This window comes from Dermacentor albipictus, chromosome 1, assembly GCF_038994185.2.
Source record: "Dermacentor albipictus isolate Rhodes 1998 colony chromosome 1, USDA_Dalb.pri_finalv2, whole genome shotgun sequence".
Taxonomy (NCBI): domain Eukaryota; kingdom Metazoa; phylum Arthropoda; class Arachnida; order Ixodida; family Ixodidae; genus Dermacentor; species Dermacentor albipictus.
Window position 1 is genome coordinate 243,856,532 of NC_091821.1, and position 16,692 is coordinate 243,873,223.

The following is a 16,692-nucleotide window of genomic DNA, read 5'->3' on the forward strand; positions in this document are numbered from 1 at the left end:
GTGTTTGCGTTTGTAACTCGCCTTGTTGTTCCGGCATTGCCTTATTGCGCCGGTTCTAACGTTTACGTCGCACCTCAGCCATTTTACCAGATTTATTACGTCTCGCGACTCTTTCAGAAACCTTTCAGCCTATGTGTCTATATGCCGGCAATTCGTCGCGCTCCACTGGTACATGAACACTGAACATTGTACGGTTTCCCCGTTTCATCTCGGTGTCGTGTACCAGAAGCCAGAATGCCTGGAATCGCATTCAGCATATTGAGCCACGCCCTAGAAAGTATCCGAACGATTTTTAAGTGTACTTAGTGGTGGTTGCAATTTTCAAACGAGGATGACCAGAATGCGCTCATAAGGTGGAAACGATGGTTCGTTAAGATGGTATTCATGGAGCGTGCGTGTGCGTGTGTTGTGCATATGCGCAAGCTGACAGGGCCTTCCATTCTGACCTCTGGCTGGTATGCGCCGTGTATGATCATTCAGATCCGCTTTGAAGCACGCGTAGCGCGCGTAAACGATCTGGGTGGAAAACGAGGCTGCGCGCTTTCTCATATACTGCGCCGGAGGTAGTGCTCCTCTGGACGCCGAGGCCCGTATTCGAGAAGCTGCATTTGCTTCAGGCGCGCCCCTCAAGGACACCTCCCTGGCGAACCTTGAGGGCGGCTTTTTTGCCTGCTTGCCGCTCGATTTCGAGATATGAGGCACCACTCCTGCATTGGAGGCGATAGAAAACTTCGGCCACTCTCCTTGACTCTCGCTAAGCAGGGAATTTTTATTCGCCAGCGATTTCGAACCAAATCTCCTGCAGCATCACGGCTTGGCAATTCCCACGATCGATAAAGCAAATACGGTGATCTCCGAATGGTTTGTAAAACATATGTTCGTCCTTAGTGCGCGCTAGTTTGTCTTATGTGCCATCGGAAAGATTATCGCTGCAGCGGCAAATGCTCACTGTAAGTCGCGTCGCATTAAAGTGTACAAACAAGGACTTGGCTTGTACGCATACTCACGAGTAACACGGAGGTTGTAGCTTACTTTGTTTTGGCTGCTTAACAGCCCTTGATAGATAGATAAAAAAATAGAAAGCCGGACGCATTTTCAGGACCTATCGGGGCATGAATGAAGCCCGACACGAAAGCGTTATTCAGAAACTGGCAAGAAATTACGAGTAATGTAAGTACACGATTAAGCACTGTGGAAATTAGATCGCCGGTGTCCTGAAAAAGCTGCTGGAGCTGTGACAGGAATGAATTTACCTGCACCGGTTCTGTGATATTCTGTTTGGCACGACAGCGCGTGCGAAATTTATTTATTTAGCTGAACCGCGATCGCAGCAAGCGTCCTCCGACCTTAATTTCGTGCATTGTGGGCGCTACCTTTCATAACATATAAGCGATGTTTTCAGTGGTACACAATGCATCTCTGCGTTCACTTTGATTGTTTTTACTCGTCGTCTGGTTTCCGCGATCGGGTTTCGTTGAAATTATTAATCAGCGACGTATTCATCTTACCGCAATATCAGATGACTGTTTGGTCGCCGGAGGTGACGTAATAGTGATTACTAGTTTTTTATTGTTATGCTTTGTTGATGTGCAATAGTGTACTTCATATCAGATTTCGCGTTTTCACCGTTGTCTGTCTTTTATTGTACACGCGTGTGTTTGACCAGGGGGCTGGGGGGAGTCGTGCGTATATGAGGATGCAAATGATAATAGTAATGCTTATTTACCTTTCATAACTCCTCAATCATGTCCTCAGTGTTATACATAACCTGTGTTCACATTTATTGATTCTTTTTAGTCGTCGTCTACTTTCTACGGTTGCTTTTCTCATTAATTCTTAATCGGTGAGGTATCCATGTTATCCTAAATAATGACGGCTATATTGTAGCGATAGATTTTGTAGAAGTGGCGTATATTTTTGCTTTCATGCTTTCTTCGCTTAAAATAGGGTAATTTTTATGACACTATCGTATTTTTGCACTTGTCTGCCTTGTAAAGTGTGTGTTGTGAAAGAGTGTGGGAGGGAAGGAGGTTAAGTCTGTAGTGAAGCTGATTCTGACAGCTTTTACTAACGAGATGTTTATAAATAGAAATAAATGCAAAATAAACTGAATTAAGAAAAGAGGTTCGCATATTTTGACGCCGTTACTTCAAGTTTCGTGGGCGATTCAGTCCTGCGGAACTGCGCAGAAGGTGGAGGATGTTTCATGAAAGGAAAAGATTGTCAGCCACCTGAGAATAGCACGAAGCTATAAACATAGAGTTTCTCGCAATATTACCTAGAGCGAAGTCTGGCGCCACCGTCTATGCGAGTTTCCTAGTGGGCGTTGTGCACCGCCTTGATAATGTCGGTATGTGAGTGAGCAATTCTTTGTCTCGAACATGGCTTGGCCTAAAACATGGTGATATCAAACTTTTTGTAGAAAGATTTCATTCGACTGTGCTGCATCTTTCAATAAAGTTTTCACACCTACAATGCGCAAGTGAGAGAGGAAAGCCAAGACCAGATGACGAACTATCGCACGCACAGCGAGCGCGGACCATGTCGTCTTTCCGCCAACTTTAGCGGCCTCCCAGTACGTTTAAGTTTCATATAATTGTGCACCGAAGCACAAGTCCTCGCGATTGAATGAAAACAAAAATGTGTGTTTGGGTAATATTAACGAAAAAAAAAAGTAAATGGCTCTTTACGAGCTGTTTCAGCAAGAATGGACCACATGTGACAGACGGAACGGGGCTATAGCCCGGTGCGCCTCCAAGGTGTCCTGGAGTACTATTATGGACACTGTAAAATTCAGCCATGTTGCCGAATTTGGTAATTGCGGCATTTTGAGCCAACCAGAGGCTGTTGTGGGCTCCTCTGATCGGCTCAAAATGCCGCCATTACCAAATTCGACAACATGGCTGAATTTTACAATGTCCATAATAGTACTTCTGGCTCTCCATGAACGATGCCAATCCGGAGCCACCACAACGCGGAATTCCCATGCATACGAGTGCGTCGAGTCGCCAGTTTTCCCTCTTATTGTAAGAAAGTGTATGGCTGCAATGGAAACCAATATGTGTCTCTCAAAAAGAAAACTTCGCAGTTGAAAATTTCGTCCTTCTCCGTAGATGGAACCCGGGACCAACGCCTATAGGCGTTTGTCCAGGGTTCAACGCCCGGATCAACGCCTAGGTGTTGGTCATCCAAGGTCACGCTTGGTCAGTGGCCGTCACAAGGTAACTGCCAATTCTTAAGAAAGTAATACTGCGTGCGACATGATGGGCACCCTTATTAAAAAGTGCGCGCCACAATTTCGCAAGCTGTTATGTGTTATGTTCTAGCCATCGCTGCAGAGTAAGTATTCACCTACAGACCTTAACTTCTCTCCGGTTTGAGCCGCTGTATCAGTGCCAGGAATGTGCTAGAATTTGCCGCACGTAATGTATCCTACCAGTCAACTCGTCCTAGCGCAGCTACATATTTTGTACAAATGCAGCATCACCTGCCCCTGTGAGTCCTTTTCGCTTCGATCCACGCCGTCTACTAAGTACATTCGTAGTTGAGAAGGTGCAAAAGCCATGCCGACTGTCGGCAGGCCAAAGTGACCACGTTTGAGGGCGCCGTGACACAAGTCAGTGCTGCTCTTATATAGAAGCTAACAACAAGCCGAGCGCACAAAGTGTCCTAATCTTGAGTCAGACGCACTGAAAACGCTTCTGAGGGTGTTTCTTGCCAGGTCCCTGTGCACTCGGCTAGTTATGACTTTTCAGTAACCATGAGCACACTTGAGTGTTTGCGTGTATAGGCTGCAGCACACGGCGAGGCAGTATGAGAACTGTGGGCCTTTCCGCGAAGGCTCAGACATCACCGCTAAGTTACGTTCTCTGTGTTGTGTGCGTAATGTAGATTGTTTTGTGGAGGTCGTTCGGACGCGAGTGACGCGCCCTCTGCATGTCGTCAACCGAGGGCAGACATACGTACCGAAAAAGTGCACCGTAAGTTGGGTGCATTGTCCCTCCAGGATGTCTTGCTCTGCCTGGGAGTCCGACATGACCAGCCAGTCACTGGAGTTCAGCATGGTGCGCATGTGGTCCATGAAAGTTCCGCTGCAAATGAAACGGCCTCTGTTGGTAACTTCCCATGGAAATTTCTCGCGAATGTGCACATCATGTCACACACATGCCTCAAACTTGGATTGCACATAATACGGGTCGTATTATATGTAATCCAAGTTTGAACGTCTCTGGACGAGTGGATGACTGCGCGAGACCTTTTGAGTCGCACTGCTCTCGCGAGGTGAAGAAGTAGCCAGAAGTGAATGAGGAGTCACTTCTGCCTTTTCTGAGCCACACGTGACCAGCATACGTACCTCAATCGAGATATAGATGGTGCAACCATTGCCGCAATGACTATGCAACGCATATGCGATATAATATCCTGCAGGTTGAGTGACAATTTATATAATAATTTCTACAATGTATGGTTCATCTGTCTGCGCCTGTTTTCTTTCTTTTCTTTCGTTATTGTTGTCTGCATTTGAAGAGGTGTTGGTGCGTGTAGGCAGCACTAACTGCTGATATTATCTGACTTGACAACTGCACAATAAATTATGCAAATATTACAAGGAAAGATAGAAAAAAGAACTACAGTGACATCGATTCTAAAGCTCACGCACGTACACAAATATAAATGTTCCTGGACAGATCACAAAACACAAATGTTCCTGCGAACGTACAAATGAAGTCCCTCACGAGTACCAGATTCCAAACACAGCATTCGCGAACACGGACGGTATGAATACGCGTGATTCCGTAAGAATGGTGCTATTGTTGTATTTATTTATGTCGCTTGCCACGTAAACGTTCGAGTGATTGCGGTAACACCGTTATGCATTGTGCTAGCGCAATATCTGCTGACGCTTTCAACGTCCAATTACGCAAGTCGCAGTGTACGTAAGTAAGTCGTAAGTAGGTCGATCGCATTCCACAATGACATCAGATTGGAATAATCTGCCTTCAGACATAGTCACTGAAATTGATCATAAATTTCACACCATTGTGCGCTGCGCCTGTAAACAATAAAGCAATGCACGATGTTGGGCTACTGTTGGTGCATAACTATCAGCGTCTGTGGCGCAACAGATCCACAAACATCGACAAACAATAACGCATTTCTTTATAAATGGTTATCTGCAGGACAGATGTCATATGCATTGTTAGTGAACACTGCAATTGTTTTTATTTGTAACTACTGATATTGTTTTTGTTGAATTGAATCGTTCTTGATTGGGATTTTCTTTTTTTTTTTTTGCCTGTCCAGAACTACTCTCCATGTTCGGTAGAGTTACCATGTATTTTGCCATGTATTTTGCCATGTAATTTTCTTACTTGTGCTATTTAACTGCATGTGCTTTGTTTTAACTAGTTAAAAGTGTATTTTACTTACTATTCCCTCCCTCCCTCCTATGTAATTCACTTGCAAGAAAGTCTTTCGGGGTACGTTGAGACAAATATTAAAATTATGTATTGTTGATGTGTAATTCTATTTGAAAGAAGATTGTCTACTGCAGAGAAATGAGGGCAGCTGATAGCATAAGAGAGAGAGAGAGGCAGAAAAAAATCTAAATAATGAAATGCAGATAATTCTGCTGGCAGATATGTAAGAGCCTACATGCTACCCTGCATAGGGAAGGCGGTCGCGGACAGAAAAGCTCTATGGAGAGTAGGGAGGAAAATGAGATAAAAAAAATCAAGAAATTATATGATCATGGGATGTACAGGTGAGATAACGGTGATGGTATCGATGTAAATAGGTTAGAGCTTGTCAATTTAGCCAATGTCTTGAAGAAATGAAGAAATTCAAAGCTTGAAGTTACTTTGAAAGAGAAGACACAGAACTAAGTATGCTTCCTAGTTCTAGTGCATTTTAGGAAACAGACCCATTTCTACTGAGATAACATGTCATTTCGTCTCTGTAACCTGGATATTCCAACAAAATCTGTTCCACGATTTCTAATGCCTCACAGTTACCCCGATGAGAGTTAACGGTCAGTCCAAGACGGCACAGCTGGCTATTGGTGAATGCGGCGTTTGGGCAAAATTGATATTTTGCCTCACGTTGGCCGGGAAGCTGATGTGGAAGTCTGCTGGAGAAAGTGACGTTGGTGAAGCGACAGACTCCGCAGACGATTCCTTTCTGCGTGGGCGCATTTGTTTGTCATTAGTGATGTATTATCCTTTGTAAAGTATATTGGTATTTAATGTTCTAAATGTAGGGCCTCTGCGGGCAGCTAGATCCGCTTTTACGGCGAAGTTGTCTATATGGCTAGGATCTCGGGATTTCTTCGTGGCGTAACGTCGACAGAAAACTATAATCATCTGGCTCATACCCCCAAATGCAATGGCTCATACCCTCGTAAGGCAGAGGCTACAAACAATCAGCAAAGTGAAGCGAACAGTGCATACACTCTTTGGAATTACTCATACAGCATAAAGAACAGCGCACGTTTCAATAAAGAACAAGCTGAAAACAAGCATCCGAACCACATAATTGATTATAAGGCGCTCCTGCGCCTGCATGCAATGCGAAGCGCGTAGCTTGCATACGTTTCTCGGTTAAGACTACTGTTGCTCAAGCTGCGGCGACGACAGCAGCTTGGCTGTAGCATGCGAAGCAGGCAGCGACGTAAGTACACTTTCGTGCCTAAAAGAAGAACCCGCCTATTAACTGATTTGTGTTGTGACAGTGCTATTGGAAGGCCACGTGTAGTGAGGACTCCCGAAGAGCAGCGTGCATACGAGGAGCGGCGAATTTCTCTTCTCTCCAGGGTCAACTCTTTGTAGGTGCTCGAAGTAGAGGCGCAAATTAAGCCAAGTCGCAGGCCGTCGAAACATCTTAGGCTAATAATTAGGTAATATGTGAATGTCGCTACGTGAATAATTTTAACCTCCGTTGCAGAGGTTAATCGTTCTAGTTGTCGTTTACAGCTTCGCTCTCTCAGCCACCTTCACAGTGTGGATTGGAGATCATTTTCTTTGTTTAGACATATGCCGTAGTGTCCAGGAATACTTGGGAATACAGTAAAAGCTCGTTAATTCGAACCGCAAGGGGAAGCCGCTTCAGTTCGAATTAACGAAAGTTCGAACTAACGAAAGTGAAGGAGAGCAACAGTACACTGCGATTTGGAAGCAGTAGGGCATGTCAGAAATTTGGCGTGTCAGAAAGTGATGGCGTGTGCCGCGGGCACACGCCATCTTCAAGTCGGAGCTCTGGGTCCGACTGTGCCACACCACCGATGTCCACCGAAACGAACCGTTAGCCGAGGCTTAACATTATCACAATGATTCGCGACGGCCGATACCTCCTAAGCTGAAAACAGAGGTGCACAACCGATGAAGACTGCCGAGACAAAGACGCTGAACATGTGAAGGTGGCGAAGGCCCTGATTCGTTGGTTCTTGATTGCAAGCGCAGCTGCGACGTACTTGATTCGCTGTGTTTTGGCGCTTGCCGTGCCATCTCCGCACAACATTAGCAGCTGTACAAGATTTGCAAAGCCTCCGAGATTCGCAACGGGCAAGAAGTCTTGGAGGTTACGTAGAACGGAGAGGCGGCAGCCGCCACTGCCTTCTGGCTGACCCCGCGTCGGTTATATTTTTTTCCGATTTTGCCTTCTCTCGCCGTTCTCTCCGTTTCGGAGGCAATGCAGCCTTGTGTGTAAGCAGTCGGCGCTTTGCTCTGGCCGTGTGCCAGGTGAGCGTAGTTCGAATTATCCGTGAGGGAACCTTCTCGCGTTCGAATTAACGGACTTTTTTATACATAGACTTCTGTGGAGCTTGGCCGGACCAAATCGTACAGTTCGAATTATCCATAAATTCGAATTATTGAAGTTCGAATTAACGAGCTTTCACTGTATTACAGTGTGGTCAGCGACAATGGCATGTACTGAATGTAAAGAATGTTTCGGGTCGCTGGATGTTGTTTACTAGCCATGTTCATGCTATATGCTGCTGTAGGGCCGTTGTTAAGTACGTAAAGGTGAATGACCCATGGTCCTGCTGGTTGCCCAAGGATATGTAACGGCTTTTTTTGTACCATAAAGTTCAGCTTCCGTGCTTGATGTTCATCGCTCAAGATGGAAAGAGAAGTGTTGACCAGAATACGATATTTAGAAACCACACAATGAATCCTATTGATGGCAAGACTCATCAGTGAAGATATGGGCTGAACTCCAGAATTTCTTGGTGATACGGCCCAGGTCCATTTGCAGAATTCCAGCTTGAGGAATGGTTTTCTTAGTGCTGCAACCACGAATGTGTAATACGACTTTCACGGAATTTCGAAAGAGTCCAAGGCGGAAAATTAAAAGCCGTGAGCTGCTGCACCTGTGAATTGGCGCAATGATGCCTCGAACGTCCTGCCCAAAGCTGGAGTTAGAGCGGGTTTTAGCCATGCGGCCGAGAAAATGCTTGATAATTTGAGTGATGTGTCCAAGATGAATGCGTAATATTTTTATGCGCTTAGGATGTCAACAGCTGAGACATACTTTGCAGACAGGTGAGACATACATACCTTGAGACATAGTTTGCATATTTCATTCTCTAAACTTCTGCCTCTTTTCTCCCTTTTATTGCCCTTTCCCGTTCCCCATATTCAGGGTATAGGTAAATGGACATGAGTCTGGTTTGTCTCAATGACCTTCCTCTCTCTTTTTGTCGCCTTCTGCTGCAGTTTTCTAAACTGAGCGCTTACAATATCTGAGCGTACCAGCCTTGTGCCTTATTTCGTTCGGTGCTCCACTTCATCGAACATCGCGCAGCAGAAGGAACAGTAATACAACCGCCTGTTCTTACAGCGCAGCGTGAGAAGGTGGAAGGAAAAGGAAGAGCTTACACGATAAAGCACTGCATTATCAATTAGCGCATTTTTTACAGCACGATAAGGTCAACAGTGCGCATGTAACACTATATCGGAATGAATATTAATTTTTGACTTGTCATTTCTAAACCTAACCTCATGATAAGGTTCCAGATCGGTGTGCGAATTTCTGCGCTATAGGTACGTCCTGCCTTAGTCGAGAGTACTTTTTTTTTTTTCTTCCGAATTTTGGTCCATCATGTCTCTTCACCAACCAGTTCACCAGATAATTCTGCTATTGGCTGTAGCACAACCTCCAACTTTAATATTCTCCGACGGCGACGTACACATATTCCTGTGTCAGATGGAGCGCAACTGAATCGCACAAGCTGCTCCGATAAGGGACTTCATCGTGATTCGGGTGTTTAAATGACATGACCCAAACCTATAGGGGTAGCTATGAAGCTTATGAAGCCCTCATATTATGGGGTAATCGGACATTCTCTCCACTTGTTATTTTTGACGGCAAGTTATTCAAGTTGCGGAACACTACGTACATTAATTATGTAGTCGCAAGAACTATGTTCTACGTTTGATCACACATAATTGAGCAATAGAAAATTGAAGCTACGCTGGAGGGATATAAGTAACGTCAGGTAACTCTCTAAGGTGTGAAAAAACGGATAAAGAGGAGACCGGTCATTCTATGCCGACTTGAAGATGTTCCTGATCCGCTTGATTTTTGTGGTCTTGGTGTTTTCTAGCGTCCGGACGTTTTAGGCGTCCTTCTTTCACTACGTGTTGTTTTGGGAATAGTGCGTTCAATACATCAGCTCTGCACTGATAATTATCTTATGCAATTGCCACCCAATGCGTGGAAATTGAAACAAATTCTGAAAGTGCTTCGTGTTTTCTGAACAGCTGCCGGTTGTATGGTTGCGAATTTATTATAAGTCGTTCGTCGTGACATACGTGATGACAGACTTCGTTCCAGGTCAGAGAACGCTATACATGCCGTCTGACACATCGTCTGTTCTCGCATTTTGTAATCGCAGTACTGAAGTACGTCAGCCATTACTAAGAGCATAACCTCTTGCCGGAAACTCTGAGCCTTTCACAAGTTTCGAGAAATAAGTACAAAAGATCTGCAGCGGGATTCATTGCTGTTTCTATAAATGTGTTCCCGTGCTGTGGAATAATGTGTTATGGAAGTCTATTAACTGGAGCGCTGCAATACGTTTAAATTCACGGTGAAACTTTAGTCTGTATTTTTTGATAGCGGTGGAAGGCCGAGAGCTTTCGTGGCTGATGCACTTCAACTCTGCAATTACAACACGCCTAAAAATTGTTAATTAAAAGTTCATTAGTGAAGCTTTGTCACTGAATAGTCGTATTGGCGCGAGGGCTCTAAGTTGGGCTCGTTGGTTTACTATCTACACGACGAGCGGCGCAGACGATGGGACAAATAATACGAAGTGGACAGGTGCCAGCGCATCTGTCCTGAGTGTTTGTATATCTTTCGTGCCGTTCCCTAAACTGTTCATCTTATTCGTATTGACGACTATCGCGCAAGCTGTGACGTGCGACGCTGCTACGAGGCTCGGTCAACCAAAATTATAATTTCGTCTCGAACCCTCTATATTTAATAACCGCGCGGTGCAGTACTCCACATCAGAAAAAAAAAAAAAGGAATTAGAGCCAACAAAAGTGCGCCATCGCGAGGCCTTATTTCCAGTCCGGGCGGTATAGTGGTTTGACCTGTATGGCCTGGGAGCTCTCGCGACAGATAGCAGCCTCGTTGCGGCTTTGTCCTTAGGGGAAAAGCGAACGACGCTTTGCGTTTCGAGTACGGACAGCGTGAAGCGCGAGCGAAGACGCTGTCCCACACGCAAAGAATTAGTTGCCGCGCAGTCTGCGTATAACAGCTCGTTATTTTAACACAGGCCGCTTCGCGACGCCGCGCGAAGAAAGCGTGCGAGCGGCGGCCTCCGGCAAAGCCCCTCTCGTCGGCGCCGCCCCTGTTTCGCCGCCGTCTCCTTTGTGCCCTTTCGCAATGCTTTTCTTTCAGCAGCGCGAGCTGCTCCCGTTTCGGCTCTCGGTTACGCGATGGCCCCTCGCCCTTTGTTCTTCGCGGGCGAACGTAAGTGCGCCGTATTATAGGGCGAACACCCCTCCTCTCCTGCTCACTGACGAACAGTTTAGTTTGTCACTCCGGAGGTTGAGAACAACTGCGCTCCAAGAGGGGCTGCGAAGGAGCGCGTCGTCTGAACGGCAAAAAACGCGCGCGACTTTGCGTCCGCATTCCGTCCTCGACTGTGCGTGTCTCCGCGCACATATACGGCCGGGTGAAACCAAATGCAGGGCGGCTGTAATTCCATTGCGTCCGCGCTTGACGTACGCGAATGTTGCGGGGATGGGCGTATATATCTCGTGTGCGCGACTATCGTGTGACGGTGCTGCGTGGTATATGTGCGGTCTCGCGCCTGAGTGCGCGTGTTTCCGTCCACGTTCGGTTTACACATCTATCGTGCTTGCCTCTTGATAAAGACGAAGCTCTATTTTGTTAACACCTGGACCTCTCGATGATCAACTGACGTGAACCCTCTTCTGTCTCCACGAAGAAATGACTTCCGTCTCTCTCGTAGAAAACGTGGTTTGAGATGAAGGAGAAAAAGTGTGGGTTTTCCTATGGTGCAGGGAGTTCTGCTCCGCGTTCATGATAAATTGGCGTTCACTGTGCGATTTCACCGGTGCGCTATGCCTTCACTCGGAATGCCTTTTTTTTTTTTCTTCTGTGATCACGGGCTCCTGCTTCTCAAAGCCAATGCATCCCAGCGGTGCGTGTGCGCGCAGCTTGAGCAGCGCCTCGCATTCGCTTATGCTCAGGGTGTGCGACGAAAGCTTCCAGGCTCTCGTGGTTCCGAGGTGAAACGGCTCCGCATGCTCTGGCTGAGAATAGCAACTGAAATTTCGTGCTCCGAGCACGAACCCCGTTGACTGCCTGACGGTTTGTTTCTGCTAAAGGAAACAGAACGGGCGAGGCAGTTGGAAAGTGGCTTGAAAGGCCCCGAGTGGCACTTCACCCGTCACTTGCCGAAAGTATGACGTTCGGATTTCCCACGCTCCTTCGTCGGCACCGCTTTTTGTCTAATAAACTGAAATTCCGCACGCACAACTGCGATATTCTCAATTTGGAGGTGTGCTAATGTTGCGTTTAAATGCGTAAAAGCAAGCATCAGAAGGGATGGCAATGGCAACATGGGGAAAAAAAGAAAGAAAGAGAAAAAGTATATCCAACAAAATCTCGCGCGTGTGTGATGCGGTTTTTATTTTTCCTTTATCGAATTCTGCAGTCCTTCCTTCTCGGAAACTTAACGAATATAATGGTGCATGATTCAGGCTCTCTGTGTCAACGTGTTGACAGAGGATTATCGGGCCGCCCCGAGTTTTACAGACACTGGTGAAGAAAGAGCGAGAGCACTGATATATGCGCAAACCGTCACTTCGACGATGTTTTTCAACCGACCTGTGTTCACAGCAGCATGTTTGTGAAGCTTCCCTGAATTCGCATTGGCATGTTCCCTGTCCACCTGATTTTCATCCGGTCAGACCCTCCGGTTACGCGCCAAGATTCGATGAAAGTCTATACGTGTATATTATACGGGAGCTCTGGAAATCTCGAACGTTATTGGTCTATGACGGAAAGCCCGCATATCTTGTGTGCTATCTTGCATGGTGCTCACTTGACTTGTGGTTGCTCGAATTTTTTTTTAACGAGAACATTTTTTTCCCTGCTATTTTCTCTCCAACTTTCTTTGTGAAGCTACCTATATTAAAAATATACTGCAAGAATTGTTGAAATCTGTACCAGTCATCCGCCTCACAGTGCAACATATTGTGCCAGTAAATACTCTAGTGAAAGCGTATTGAAGATTAAGCATGAACTGAACGAACCTGGAAACAATGAGAGCAACTGAGGAAGCTCAGTCTTTCTTTTTTTTTCTCGTAACATTTCGTTTGTTGGGCAGCGCAGTCCGTAAATACCACCAACGTCGTGGAAACAAACAAACAAACAAACAAACAAACAAAAAACCATGCGTGCATGTGTGTGAGCGATTGCTGGTGCAACCAAACACAGTACACATCTCCTTTCTAATATAGCTGCACGCACAAAGGAGAATGGTTTTCGTGGCTCCTTGGGAATCCATACTGTAGCTCCAGACAAGTTTCGCGCGCTACGCCTACAATTCGCACTTGTATTCGAGCGGTCGTGTTTGTGGCAACAGGCGGAATGCGGAAAGTGCAGCGCACACCGTTGGGGCGCGTGCGGGCTGCATTTTCTGCGCTCGGCCGACGACGGCGCGCGCGGCGCGTATACCTGGAGAAGCCCGGGAACTTGCGCACCGAGACGTGCCGCACCAGGTGGATGTCGTGCTTGATGTTGGCGCAGGCCTTGCGCAGCATCGAGCCGTCCTGGGCGAACACGATGATGGAGCGGCCCAGCACTGCACGCAAGTTTCAACTGCTTCACGCTCACGCGCAACACTCTTCGTTGCTAAACATGATTGTCCACGCACTGGCTGTAATACGGTTGCTACTGGAGCTTCTCACAAAATAAAGGGAAAAAGCTACAAGAAGAAAAAGAAAGCTCATGAGCCATTCAACTTAGTGAAGGGGGATGACCAGCGAAGCGGTTTAGCACACGGCACAGAGGTGACGCAGGGGCCCAAATTCTGAAACGTTCCTCACCTCAACAAGGAATTTTTTATTATATATATATATATATATATATATATATATATATATATATATATATATATATATGTACACACACACACACGAGTTGTGATAGTTGCTTCACGAAAAGCAGCGCACAGACACATGAACCAGTGAAATGTCGTCCTCTTTTCTTGGTCCATTTGCTTGTGCGCTGGTTTTCATGACGCAACCATGTGGCATCTTCCTCGTTACGCGTGCGATGCCAATTGAGCTATCGCGACGGTTGTCTCCCCGTCCACTTTCTTGTGCGTTTATGTATGTGTACTAACTGATCGAGCCCTGAGATTGTTAGCCAGAACCACTTATTCATGGCGGTGAACGTGCGATAGCCTCCAAGCGCAGGGGTCACGCAAAACGTGAACGTTACGATTAGGTCAATAAACTCTCATTTTCGTTATTATTACATTTCGATAACAGAACAGTTAATTACCCCTACACTTTCATTGCCTTCCTTGTCTGTTGGCTTCGTGTGGATGTAACTAACAAAAAAAAAGAGAAGTCAAGCTCGTCATTACCCCATTTTCTTCTCTTTCTTTCCTTTCTTCTTTTTTTTTTGCTAATTAAAAAAAAGTTCTTGCTAGGAGCACGAACTTTTTTTTCTGGTTCCCGTTTTCTGGTGACTATCGACCGACGCACCAACAAATGTAGAGATCGGCGTTTTACGCTTGTAGCGTTATGATGGTAAGCTCTGCACCGGCTTATAACGGATATGGTGTTGCGCTGCTAAGCAAGAGGTCGCGGGTTCAAGTCCCAGTCGCGACGGCCGCGTTTCGATGTGGGCATGCAAGAATGCAAGAACTACCGTGTCCCGTGCATGGGGTCCCCGTTAAAGATCCCCTGGTGGTCAAAATTAATCCGGACTCCCCCACTACAGTGTGCGTCATAATCAAATCGTGGTTTTGGAATCTAAAGCCCCATAATTCAATTGAGTTCTGCACCGGATCCATACATGAGTGCATCTGTATATGTAGCTTACTAAAAAGAATTTAAGGTGATGCTATTGAAAAATAAAACCACCATACTGCAGAGGTAATGTGCAGAATTAATCCCTTTCGTGAAATCTCGCTTTTCGCGGCGCAACGCCCTGTACCATCACGACTGTCCATTGCCTGCACGAGTCGATTTGCGAGCACAGGCCTTGAATACGCTCACGGTGTGTGTGCGTGCAGGCCCGTTTTCGCGTAGCGAGAACATTCTGTCGCGTGGGGCGTTGTTACAGCCCCCATCACGAAAATCAGGAGGCACCTGCTTTCGCCACGACGTCGCTTCTTCGGTTTCGCTTTAGCTACATGTGCACGCGTCTGTCCGCCCTCAAGGAGACATGTACACAGGCTGAACTTTCCAAGAAGAGATTCAAGATGGGATTCAAAGATCGCAGCGATGAACTCCTTCCTCAATGCAGCAGGAGGCTGCCAGGCTTACCCTCTGACAAAGCAAGCTCGTACGTCTTTCAGAAATGTGTGGTACCACTCGCACACTTTGTTCTTGTCGCCTGGAAGGCAAGACAGGTGGAAATCGAACAGTGATCACCTTCCGTAAAGCTGGACATCGAGACGTCCACATCGAGGGAGCCGGCTCAGGTGAAAGGATGCAAAAACAATCGGTCGCTTCCGGTTAAAAAAAAGAGCAAGAGGTCTTCCACACCTGAGAAGTTCCCGACCAAAGGCAGGTTGGTGTCTGTGTAGATGGCGGGGCCCGTGCCGATGCTGAGCGACCCCAGCTTCCCCGACAGGTCGCCCATCTCGCACCGGAGCGGCGTCTGCGGGCTGCACTCGCTGTGGTAGCTGTCCTGCGGTGCGCGCACACGAAAGGCGCATGAGTCGCCTCCTGCAGAGACTCGCCGTCACCCACCTTGTCCGATTGGGCCAGGTAGGGGTTCCAGCGGTATCCGGCGGCGATGCAGCGCGCCTTTTCACTCTTCTCCAAGGCGTCGTGTGCCACCTGGTTCACGTACACGGCCCAGTGGTGACCCTTGGTCTACCGAAGAGAGCGCCACAGTGAAATGAGCGTGGCCCTCGCGAGCAGCATATATGCCGGCCTAACACGCATACCTTGCGAGAACGAAAATCACGGTTTTATTTTCTGAGAGTCAAACTACTATGTGTGCCGTGTGCCACAAAATTTGCCGAACATATCGAGCACCTGTGTCCTCCAGCAGAAATTCTGCGGGATTTGGTCGAGTGTATGCGTCTTACCGATGTGTATCTATCTCTCTTATCTCCCCTTCGCACGCAGTACGAGACGGTAAAGTAGGCCAAACCATAGTCACAGGGCTCCTGTCCTGTTTGTTGTTTCACTTTTACAGCGAACCTGTTAAGAGCAGTTTCGCAACGATTTTCATGCGGCGGGTGAAGGACGCCGGCAAATGGCGTGATCGCTACCAAGTGTAAGTGCAATGCAACGTATGTCGGAGCCCCGAATTTGTCTTGAAAAGCAATGATCAATGACCATAAAACAAAACTTACTTTGCGTATATCTTATTAAAATAGAAAACACCTTATATGCGAGTTTTTTTTTTTTACCAGTAATTCGTTATTCTTTTTTCTAACGTCGCGTTATACACCGGCTCCAGTTTGGAGGTGAGGCATATACGTACGGCTGCGGTGGTGGAAGCTGACGGTGCTGCAAGGCAGCCTTCGTGTGGGGCAGTCACTTAGAATTTGCTTTAGAACGTAATTATTAATGATTATGAAATAAAAGTTACCTTGAGTATACTTCACTGGAATATTCAACTTCTTTGCGTTGTCTTTTAGCCAGTAATTTGTAATTGTTGACGTCGCATTTTACCGTCTTCACGTAGGAGGTCAGCTGATGCCGCGGCAGTGAACGCTGATGGCGTTGTCCAGCAATGCCGCCTGCGTGGGAGCCTTATGCGTGGGAACCCTATGAGCAGGGCGTTGATGATCAATCATTATAACAACCTCAACCGAATATATAGATGCTGAGACACCCTAAGAGTGTGCAAAATTAAGTCGCTTATTATAGTCTTCCTTGTCTTTGACGTATCCGTTGCTTGCCCAGATTGACATTCATCTGCGAAGAATCTTTTTTCTCTGTCTTTTTGCGCGTCTAG

At 46.6% G+C, this 16,692-nt stretch overlaps 2 protein-coding genes across 4 annotated transcripts in view; one reads left to right on the forward strand and one right to left on the reverse strand.

Annotated features, from left to right (window-relative positions):
- Positions 1-16,692, reverse strand: part of LOC135907893 (uncharacterized) — a 63,310-nt gene that overhangs the window by 44,057 nt on the left and 2,561 nt on the right. Inside the window, exons 3-6 of the mRNA XM_065439647.1 lie at positions 15,471-15,596; positions 15,264-15,408; positions 13,219-13,345; positions 3,967-4,091 (exon numbers count right to left, since the gene is read on the reverse strand). Of these exons, the coding sequence (XP_065295719.1) occupies positions 3,967-4,091; positions 13,219-13,345; positions 15,264-15,408; positions 15,471-15,596 (523 nt within the window). The remainder of the gene's footprint in view (positions 1-3,966; positions 4,092-13,218; positions 13,346-15,263; positions 15,409-15,470; positions 15,597-16,692) is intronic.
- Mettl4 (Methyltransferase like 4) overlaps positions 1-16,692 on the forward strand; it is a 107,087-nt gene that overhangs the window by 28,450 nt on the left and 61,945 nt on the right. The window lies entirely within an intron of this gene.